Source organism: Rhincodon typus, chromosome 4, assembly GCF_021869965.1.
Source record: "Rhincodon typus isolate 14 chromosome 4, sRhiTyp1.1, whole genome shotgun sequence".
In the NCBI taxonomy this organism is placed as follows: Eukaryota; Metazoa; Chordata; class Chondrichthyes; order Orectolobiformes; family Rhincodontidae; genus Rhincodon; species Rhincodon typus.
Window position 1 is genome coordinate 92,726,980 of NC_063335.1, and position 11,666 is coordinate 92,738,645.

The 11,666-nt window shown below is 39.7% G+C and overlaps 1 protein-coding gene across 1 annotated transcript in view; it reads right to left on the reverse strand.

The window, feature by feature from the left end:
* The window catches only part of LOC109915135 (oxidative stress responsive kinase 1), a 173,310-nt gene that overhangs the window by 124,728 nt on the left and 36,916 nt on the right, over nt 1–11,666 (reverse strand). The window contains exons 3-4 of the mRNA XM_048596170.1: nt 8,454–8,562; nt 1,023–1,164 (exon numbers count right to left, since the gene is read on the reverse strand). Coding sequence (XP_048452127.1) covers nt 1,023–1,164; nt 8,454–8,562 — 251 coding nt within the window. The remainder of the gene's footprint in view (nt 1–1,022; nt 1,165–8,453; nt 8,563–11,666) is intronic.

Sequence of the window (11,666 nt, forward strand, 5' to 3'; positions counted from 1 at the left end):
TCCAGCCCTGCACCTTGTTGTCTCGGATTCTCCAGCATCTGCAGTTCCTACTATCTCTTATGGTTCACTGTAGTACTTTCTCCTTGCTATTCAGATCACAGAAACAAACAAACAAATCACTCAAGTAATGCTTTGAAGAGTAACGACTGTAAACCAAACCATCAACGGTAAAACCAGTCAGCAAAGGAAAAATATAAAAGTTACCATTCATATTTTTAAATCACTTGGTTGACGCATTCCATCAATTTTGATATTAGAACATGGCCCTTGACTTGATGGATTTAAATTAAGCTGATCAAGCTGCCCTTACAGGGTCTGATCTTTAGCTTTTGCATTTAAAAAAAGTAACTGTTTTTTGAAGAGTAATTTCTAAAAAAAACAAACCTCAATTTTACAAAATCCAACTGCAATGCTTAGTATTACCAGTTTGCAAAGCTCTAAGCGGGAACAAGTCTGCAGAACAAAAAGTCAAGCTTAAAAACAGATAATAGAGACAAATCAAGAAGTGGAAATTATGACATACCACGCCTGTATTTTGAAATGCAAATGTTTTAAAGGAAGAGACAATAGACAAAGAGATGTAGAGAGTGGATAAAGGTCTAGCAACCATTTCAGGTGAGTGAGCATGGATGAGATTTAGGGCAGAATCTTCTTTTAGCGTATTCTTAAATATCAAAACCATTTTCCAGTCTCAACCCTGATAGAGACCAAGGCATGTCCACCAGGATGATCTTCCTACAAGTGTCCCCATTAGCAGGCTTTGACAATTAATAATTGAATAATCTAGCAAGAGTTCTGAGATGGAAACACATTAGGGAGCCAAACCGACATGAGATTTTACTTCTGGTCCCAGTTTCAAAATCATTTCTGCTCATCACTTTCCAAGTATGAAAGAGATATTACCATCAATAAACTCAAAGGCATACCACAAAGATTCTACATCTCCAAATCCTTGCTAAGGCACACTCATCCTTGAAATTGACAGGGCAGCACATTATTTGACCAGGTCAGATTGTGCTTACCTGTGAATCTGCCCATTTTTATGCAAGTAATCAAGTCCCTCCAGTACTTCTTTCAGAATAGTGGCTATAACTGCCTCCTCCAAAACACCATTCTTGTGATCCCCTCTCGCTACTACATGTTTAATGATATCGAGCACGGATCCTAGAACAGGGAGAAAAGGCAGTCAAGGCAAAGTACTAATGTTTAAATTTTTAACTAATTAAATTGCCCCAATTGTTACCAAAGCATTTGTAGAACAAAAGTTATGTTCTTTGTTTTTTTTAAACCATGCCTCAGAGATAGCAACTGGGATACATCATCCATAAGCAATTTCCCCCATCCTCTAAATGGTTAATTTAGGGATGGCTTCCCATCCTCAAGGTTGCAAAGCAGTCAATGTTAAAAAGTAAAATACTGCAGGATGCTAAACTTTAAGAAAACTAACAGCAGGAAGGGGTAACCCTAATAACAAAGGAAGGCAATAAGACAGTTAAAAAAAAAGAGATTCACTCAGGACAGTCAAGTTTGGGAGGATCAGGAACGATGGCTTGAAAGTCCTTTTTTTTTTGCTTCTATTTTCTATGTTTCTGTAAGCAGTAAATTTACCAAGACAGATTGGAACTTTACATTGCTTGATGTGGGACAAGCAATGGCTAGTTTTTAAAAAGTATAACACAAAATTTGCACCAAATGCACACTGATCCATGTCACAAAGTAGCTGCAGAAAAAAAGTAGTGATTTAAATCATGACTAACAAGGGGAATTAAAGATAGTATTAGATCAAAGGAAAAAGCTTAGAATGTATCCAAAGGTTAGTAAACCTGTGAATTAAGAGAATTTTAGAAGTCACTGAAGGGGCAAATAAGAAAAGAAAAATCAGTAAAAGTTAACATAGGCTCATTAGAGGCAGAGGTAATAACAAAGAATAAGGAAACAGCAAACATTAAACAATAACTATCACCAAATGGGTGATTTTTTTTGCCCATTTGTTCATCTGTTTGTTTATATCCAATATATTTCAAAAACATATGTATGATTTTAACAAAACTTTGTACACAGATTGAATGTGGCCCAAGAAAGAGCCTGTTTGTTTCTGGTGAAATGGAGGGTACAAATCTTGGAAAGTTTTAAAGGACCTATTAAAATTGGGAGATGAGGTGAACTGACTCTTTTTAAAAAGAAAGCAATGGATTGTTTCATTTAGAATGTTGTGGATTCTTTCAGTTGCTGTGGTGGAATTTGCCACTGCTATCAAAATGTAAGCAGAGTTTCCAGCGCAGGTTTCTGGATGTGCATTTGCATCACATCTCCTCAGGTGGAATGGAATTTCTAAACAAAATACTTATTTTCTCAGCCTTGTACTTAGCGAACAACAGGGAGAGAAAAGCCTCAAGGAAGAGATCCATACATTTACCAATTTGTTTAATGCAATGTGTTGGTGCTATACACTCTATTGAATGCCCCCTTCATTTGCTTCTATCAATCTTAATTCCAGAAATAAGAAAATCAAAAGGTCAAGCAAGGATGAGAAACTTGAATTATTACAAGTAAATGTATAGTATGAGAAAAATGAATGGGGTTAAGTGAGAATAACTCCCCTACAGCTGTCACCCTCAACTGAGTGGCATCTTTTTTAAACCCAGATTTCATTTTAAAAAAGGCATAAAAATAGGTTATTTAGTCTAATGTATTGATACTTATGTTCTGTTCAAATCTCCATCCACCTTTCCTCATCCAAATGCATCAACACATTATTTCATTCTCTCATGCACTGGTCTAGCTTCCCCCATATGTCTATATTATTTGCTTAATCCACTTTCCATGTGATAACTTTTGCTCTCATCACTCTTTGGTTAAAGAAATTTCTTCAGAATTCCTTGCTGGATTTCTTGGTATTGATGAAATCCAGATGTACACTCCACCATTAAGGAAATATTCTCTCTGCTTCTACAATTATGAAAGGATTTGAGAGTGAACATTTCTAAGTCAACAAGGATGGCAAGATCAATTGAGGCTTCACAGGATCATTGCCCCAAATCCTGGCAAGTGCACTATGCTGGTGAGCAGTGGTCAATGGCAAATGGTATGTAGGCCTTCACAGAAAAAGAGATTCTGACCGCAGGAGCCGGAATGTCTTGTCGCAATTGTACAGGGTCTTGGTGAGACCACACCGAGTGTCGTGTGCACTTTTAATCTTACCTAAGAAAGGCTACTCCGGCTTTGGTGGAAGTGCAATGAAGATTTCCTAGATGGAAAAACTGAGTCAGGACTATATTCACTGGAGTTTAGAAGGATGAGAGGATTATCACATAGAAACCTATAACATTCTAACAGGATTAGACAAGGTAAACTCAAAGGATCTTCCCAATGAGTAGAGAGTCTAGAACCAGGGGTCACAGTCTAAGGATATGGGGTAGGTCATTGAGGACCGAGAATAAGACGAATTTCTTCATCCAAAACATGGTGAGCCTGCAAAATTCCCTGCCACAAAGTACTTGAGGTCAAAACATTCAATGTTTTCAAGAAGGAGATACATACAGTTCTTAGACCTAAAGAACCAAAGGGTATGGGGCAAAAACAGGAACAGGCTATTGAGCTGGATGATCAGCCATATCATATTGAATGCTGCAGCAGGCTGCAAGACTCAAACAGCCTATCCTTGTTACTATTTTGCATGTTTCTATTAAATTTATGGATGATGGCAAGGAGAGCTAAAAACATGAAAACCAATAACCGTTTGCATGTATGAAACATCCTTTGGGAAAGAGGGTTAGTGTTTCCTTTAAGCTCACAAGAAACTTAATTCAAACCACTGCATATATTAACGTGGAACAGTATAGCACAGGAACAGGCCCTTTGACCCACCATGTCTGCGCCAAACATGATGCCGTTCTCAACTCATCCCATCTACCTGCACATGGTCCATATCCCTCTATTCCCTCCTGTTCACGTGTCTAACTAAATGCATCTATAACATTGTTACCGTATCTGCTTCTGCAGTGGCAGCGCATTCCAGGCATCCACCGTCCTCTGTAAGATAAAAACTTGCCTCACATCTTTCCTTTAAACTTTCTCCCTCTTACCTTAAACCTATGCCTCCTAGTATTTGACACATCCACTCTGGAAAAAAATAGATTTAACTATCCATCCCATCCATGCCTCTCAATTTTATATACTTCTCAGTTCACTCCTTAGCCTCTGGCACTCTCGTGAAAACAATCGGGGTTGGACCAACCTCTCTTTATAGCTACTACACTCCAATCCAGGCAACATCCTGGTAAATCTCTTTTGCAGCTTCTCCGAAGCCTACACATGCTTCCTACATTTTGGCGACACAGTACTCCAAATGTGGTCTAACTAAAGTCTAAAACAGCTGCAACATGACTTGCCAACTTTTATCCTTAATGCCCTGACCGATGAATGCAAGCATGCCGTAGGTCTTTACCACCTTATCAAATTGCTTTGACAGTTTCAGGGAACTATGGGTTTGCACTCCAAGAACACTCTGTAGAGCAAAGCTCCTAAGGGCCTGAAGAATGGTCCCAACGCAAAACGTCAACTTTTCCTGCTCCTCTGATGCTGCCTGGGCTGCTGTGTTCCTCCAACTCCACACTGCATTATCTCTGACTCCACCATCTGCAGTTCTTGCTATCTCCCAAGGGTCCTGCCATTTAGTGTACACTTTCTTCTTGCATTCGACCATCAAAATGCATCACCTCACACTTGTCTGGATTAAACTCTATTTGCCATTTCTCCACCCAACCTTCCAACTGATCTATATACCGCTGTATCCTCACTATCCACAACTTTACCAATTTTCATGTTGTGTATGTATTCTTTTCCCTTGTGATATTGCTTATTGAAGTTAAAAAAAAGAAAACTTTTACAAGCAATTGAAGTGCAAGCGTAGGGCTGCAAAAAACAAAAAAGAAACAAAAAATGGAGAAATGAGCTGAGGATCTGCCCTTGATTATTATAATCAACACTGCTTAAGAAAAAGAGGGACATATCCTGTCAATCATTTCTTGATAATGAACATCAATATTTCTATTATCATCTTCATACATCTTTTGTTCCTCCCACTGTCTCTACATCTTGTGTAAAATGGTGATCAGAACTATGTAAGGTACTCTTAAGTGTGATCTAACAATGTTTCAGTACAGGTGTAACTTCCCTCCTTTTAAAATTGTATCATTTTGGAAATAAAGCCTCACACTTGCTTTGCTTTCTTTAACAGTCTTGCTAATTTGAGGTACAAGTATTTTACAGAGCTCTGAAAAGTCAAAATGGACTGAAAACATTACCTCTGTATTGGGAACAATGTATAACTAGGTTTAGTTTTTATCTTGTATTTTTGCGTTAAGGGAAATTTATGGTCTTAAGTTTAAATTTGAAGGATTGTTTTTGTGGACTTGGTGCAAGTGGCTTGGAATCATGTTTGTACACAAGCATTTTTACTGCTGTTTTACAACTCATGAAAGAATTGGGGTTGATGATTTAGTGCATAAAGATAGAATAACCTAGCACAGCAACAGTGCTGTGGGTGTGCCTGAATGAAGGAGGAAGGTAACACTTTGATGAGCAATCCTGCTAAAAACTCAGCTTCAAAAACTCTGAAATTAAAATAATAACACGTCTAATTTGCAATTTGTATTAGGTGCCTCAGATTAATCTCAGCTGATGAAAAGTATCAAGTGCAATTGCAATAATTTGTTGAAGGAGACCTTTGCAGCTGTGTCAACCTAAATATAAAGCCTTAGTTTGGAAATATTAGTGAATTGTCACTGGGGTTTATTGTTTGTAAGGACATTGTTGGAAGAGAAGGAATAACGAAAGTTTGAATCATTTTGCTGGGGTTTCTACTGAAATCGTACCAATTTTTTTGTCTGATGTAACAGTTGTACAGCATGGAAATAGACCAGTCGGTCCAACTTGTCCATGCCAACCAAATATCCAATATAAATCTAGTCCCATTTGCCAGCATTTGGCCAATAACCCTCTTGGCCCTTCCTATTCATATATCCATCCAGAGGCCTTTTAAACGTTGTAATCTTACTAGCCTTCATGACTCCCTTTGGCAGCTCATTGCACAGTCTGTGAGAAAAAGTTATTCCTTAGGTGCCTTTTATACCTTTCCCCTCTCACTTTAAACCTATGCCCTCTAGTTTTGGACTCCCCCACTCCAGGGAAAAGACCTTGCCTATTTACCCTATCCACATCCCTATGATTTTATAAACCTCTACAAGGTCACCCCTCAGCCTCTGACACTACAGTCTATTCATTCTCTCCCTATAGCTCAAACCTTCCAACTCTGGCAACATCCTCAAATCTTTTCTGATTCCTTTCTAGTTTCACATAATCCGTCCTATTGGAGGGAGACCAGAATTGCATGCAATACTCCATGTGTCCTAACCAATGTCCTGTACAGCCACAACATGATCTTCCAATTCCTATACTCAATGCACTGACCAATAAAGGCAAGCACAGCAAACACCTTCAATATCCTATCTACCTGCAACTCCGCTTTCAAAGAACTATGAACCTGCACTCCAACGTTTCTTTGTTTGACAACACTCCCCAGGACCTTATTATTAAGTGTGCAAGTCCTGCCCTGATTTGCCTTTCCAAAATGCAGCACTTCGCATTTATCTAAATTGAACTCGACCTGTCAATCCATGACCCACTGGACTACCTCATCAAGGTCCCGTTGTACTTAGAGGTAGCCTTCTTCGCTGTTCACTACACCTCCAATTTTAGTGTTATCTGATTTCTACTCTTTGTTGTGTGAACATTTTACCAATGTTAAAAGTACACACTCTCTAGTATGTTCACTAACTGACCACCACAGGTTAAAGACCAACTAAGCTGGGTCTATCAAGCCAGTTTCCCTCACAGATCCAATTTATTCAGTGTTAACAACATCTGGAATCATAGCTGGTTTTCCAGACATGCTGACAGACCTGGTGAAATATAAACAAAGTGCTGGAGAAACGCACATCCCCAGCTTTTGGTTTTTGTATTTCAAGATTTTTCTTCCTGTATCCTGCATCTGTCAAATAAATGACCCTCCTATTCTTCCTACCAAAATGCACTGCACATGTTGTATTGAGCTTCATTTAACAATTCAATTAACCCATACTGGCTGGCTCCTCAATTCAGAGTTATCTGCAAGTTTTGAAATTATATCTTTGATTCCAAATTGCACACAGTAAATGCTAGGGATTTAAATAGGAGGATAAATTGTACAGGGCACTAGTAACGTCAGACTTGGGAGCATTACATGAAAAACTTTCATCTCCTTACCCAAGGAAGGGGAAAGAGGAAATGCAACAAGTTCCTTGGTTCCTGAAAGGGGGCAATTATCCTAAGCAGAAATAGTGAGGAGATCAGGACTACATTCCCTAGAGTTTAGAACAATGAAAAGTGGTCCAAAAATTAAAGGAGCCTAAAAGGTGGACACTGAGAAAATATGTTCCCTACAGCATTATAGTCTAAGATCAGGGAGCACCCATTGAGAACTGTGGCAAGATGAAATTACCTTCATGAGGTTAGTTATGAATCTTTGGGTTTTGTTTAATCTCAGACAGCCATGAATAAGTTGATTTATGTTTGGATCCTAAGGGAATTATGGGACACAAGCATCGTGCAAAAGATGAAATTGAGGTAAAAGATCAATCATGATGATATTATTCAATCCTGCTCTGCCATTCAAAGATCAAATGGCCAACACTAGTTCCTATTTCCAATACTATGCTCACTTTAGCTGTTGTTATTTTAATCAACCTGTTTAGCAATGTTATGATGACTGTGGGGCAGGCTGGACTTGACCTGAGGCCTTCTGGCCCAAAGGTAGGGACACGACTACTACTAGAACCATCATGTTACTTTAGTTAGTGGAGGCTAATTAAAGGCCAGCTTTAAACCAATTGGATGTTTCATTCACTGATAATGTGAACAATTGGAACATTTAGAGCCAATTTTAATGCATGACAACATTCCGCGTGACAGAAAAAAAATCAAAACACACCACAGTGCCTCTATTTACAGGCTAAATGCAACTCTTAACCAACAATTTCCTTGAAACTTTATTTCACCCAAAGTGTCAAATTGTAATTTATATCTCCAGGCACTGTTTTGATGTGGATTGAGTCCATTGAGCATGATCTGACTGAATGTTTGAGCAGCAACATTAAAATTTAACTTGTATAGTAAAAATTTCTGAAAGTTGATTTCCAGAAGAACGGCGGGGGGCGGGGGAGGGATTCTGAAAATTGATATTTCGTGGTTAGGGAATGTGTTTTCTGCATTCTACCCTCAACTTTTTTTGCTCCAACCACAACAGAGAGCAACTGAAGCAGCCCAATCTCAAAATTTGAATGAAACCGGCTAAACGGAGCTGGATTTAAGGAAAGGCCTTCCAGTCTGTAGAAATACCTGGAATAAACACTCACCACCACTGAGCAACTTCATCACCAGCCATAGTTCATCCTTTACCACAAATGAGGTGTAATATGACACAATGTTCCGGTGATGGCACTGACTCATTGCTTGAATTTCTTTCTGTTAAAAGAGAATGAACCAGCATTAGAGCAATATTTTGCCAAAGAAGAAACAATTCCTCCTAGATAATAATGAAATGCAATCATCTGCCCTGAAGTATTATAAAGGTTCAGACAGGGTAACATTTAACGCATTGTAAGGTAAAGTTGCCACTGACCTACCAGGGCTGCTTTCTCATTAGACAGCGATGACTGATGGGAGTCGCAGTTGGGAAAAAAAAGCCCTTCATGGTAATGTAGGAATTGAACCCTTTGCAACGTGAAAATCAGAAGCATAATTCCTAAAAGCAAAAATTATTTTACCATGTCTAACATAATGATTATTAGACTTTTCATGACAGAGACGACATACTTTCTGCTCATAATCTTTCTTCTGTTGTCACCAAAATTTTCATAAGCAAAAAATTAACTTAAATCAATAACATTGAAGCTGCAGGCTGTGGTGATAATGCCATTAATTCATAAATCTCTGAACTTGAGTAATCAAATTTCTGATGAAGGAACTTCAAATTGAAATGTAACAGCTTCTCTCCACTGATGCTACCTTATGAGGGACAGTTATCACAGGAGCAGAAAAGGTCAAGATGTTTGAATAGAGTTTGAGATAAAGGATTCTGAATTTAATCCTTGCTTTCAGAGTATTTGAAAAGAGAGGAAGGCGATTAAAAGGGAGAGCAAGAGCATTCCAGAGCATAAGGCCCAAGTGATGGAAGATATGGTTGCTTAAGGTAAAGAGAAGATATGGAAGATACATTGTGTAGAGTAAGAGAAAGAGTTCAAGAAGGATGAGCTGCAAAGGTTCAGGAGATAGGGATGAATTACGGATTATTGGTTGCTTTGCCTCTGGTGGGTCCATCCTGCCAGTGGAACAAGACATACCAAGGCAGGTGACGTGGTGTCTGGAACACAATCATATTCACAGAATCTTACTTTACCATCATAGTCAGTTTGAGACAGGTCTCTCAATTTTAGACAGGCCTTCAGATGTTGGAAAGGACGAATTTTCAGGGTCAACAAAGCTGTTTGTCATTTCCAGTGCTTGGGTTGATGCCAGGTGATCCGTTTGGTTTCTTCCCCTTCTTTCAGCTTTGTAGCTATTTGATACAACCAAGTATCTTTAGTCCAATGCGGAGGACAGTTAAGCATCAATCATTGCCATGGTTCTGGAGTCACACGTAGATCAGACTCGGTAGGAGGGCAGATTTCCTTCCCAAAAGGACAACTGAACCAGATGAGCTTTTTGACAGTGGTTGGATCTGTTAGCTAAGTTGTCTTGACAGCTAGTTTTCAAAACAGAGTGATGCCGATTGCACGCATTCAATTCTTGTACTGGCTGAAGTCACTATGAAAGACCCATGAAAGGGGTGGCACGGTAGCTCAGTTCTTAGGCACTGCTGCCTCAGTGTCAGGGACCAGAGTTTGATTCCAAACCTGGGCAACTGTATGTGGAGTTTGCACGGGTTTCCAGGTGCCCTGGTTTCCTCCCACAGTCCAAAGATGTGCAAGTTAAGTGGATTGGTAATGCTAAATTGCCTGTAGCATTCAGGAATGTGTAGATTAGGTGCATTAGCCACAGAAAATGCAGGGTTTACAGGGGCAAGTAAAGGGATGGGTCTGGTTGGGATGCTTTTCAGAGGGTCGGTGTGGACTTGTTATGCTGAACAGCCTGTTTCCACACTGTGGGGATTCTACGATCTTCTCAACTTCTCACCTCACTGGAGACATTAGATCCTCCGGTCAAACCATTACCAGTTGTCTCAAATGACACAACGGCCCTATAATTCTCTGGGACTATGGAGACGTTACCTGGTCATCATTAGACAGATTTTTTGCATTCAGATTTCAACCGTCTTCACAGTGGGATACAATTCCTTGCTCCCAAGGACATTAAACTGTGATTACCTGGTGTAGTGGCAATGTTACTGTAAAATTTGTTTACAGGCCATGGGCATTGCTGGCTCGACCAACATTTATCCATCCCCAATTACATACAAAAAGGCAGTGAGCTGTCATTTTGAACTGCTGCAGTTTGTGGGAGGAGGAATGGGGGGAAAGCAGGTACAGCCACTGTGCTGTTTTGGATGGAGCTCCAAGATTTTAAACACAGCAACAGTGAAAGAACAGTGCCATAGTTTCAAGTCAGGAAGGTGTGAAGCTTGGCGGGAAACTTGCAGGTGGAGGTTTTCTATGAATACACAACTAAATCTTTGACATTCATCCAAGGTTGTAAATGAGATCAAGAGCTGAGTGGCCCTGACAAAACTCAACCTATGCATCAGTCAGTAGTATTTGTTCAGCAAGTGTCACTTGATAGCGCTGTCAACAACATTTCTAAATCACTTTTCTGATGATCGAGTGTAGAATAATAGGACTCAAAGTTGGTCAATTATTACATGACTTTTTTTTGTGGGCAGGACATACCCAGGGCACGTGGCACAAGGTCTGGTAGATGCCAGCACTGTAGCTGTGCGGGAAAAACCTGGCAAGGGGCACAGCTTGGAGCAGAAGCCTTCTTCAAGTACTCTTGCTGCAATGTTGTCAAAGACCATAGCCTTGAGTATTCAGTGCCTGCAGCTATTTCTGCATATCATGTAGAATGAATCAAAATGGCTAAAGAATGGTATCCGTGATGCTGGTGACCTCTGGATGAGACAAAGATGGATCAACACAACATTTCTTGCTCAAGTCAGATACCAAAGCTCAAGTGGCTGGGTAGTTGGTTTGTGATGAAGAGTGATGCCACTTGCGCAGATTCAATTCCTGCACTGGTTACTATGAAGGTCTCACCTACTCAAATCTCATCCCTTCTCTAACAGGTGGTGACCCTCAATTTAAACTACCACAGTTGCCTGTCTGATGAGAGAGCAGCCCTATGGTCCTTTGGGATTATGGTGACTTTAAAACAGCTTATAGCAAGTTTGTATTTTTGTCCCTTCTTTACTTTTTCCTCTCAAAAGTAAATTTTAATCAGCGTCAACACTTAGTTTCTACTTGGATGACAGCCATGATGTAGAAGCCTGGGTACTAAATATCAGCAGGCTTTGCAACTGTCGGAGTAACACACACACACACACACACACACACACACACACACACACACACACA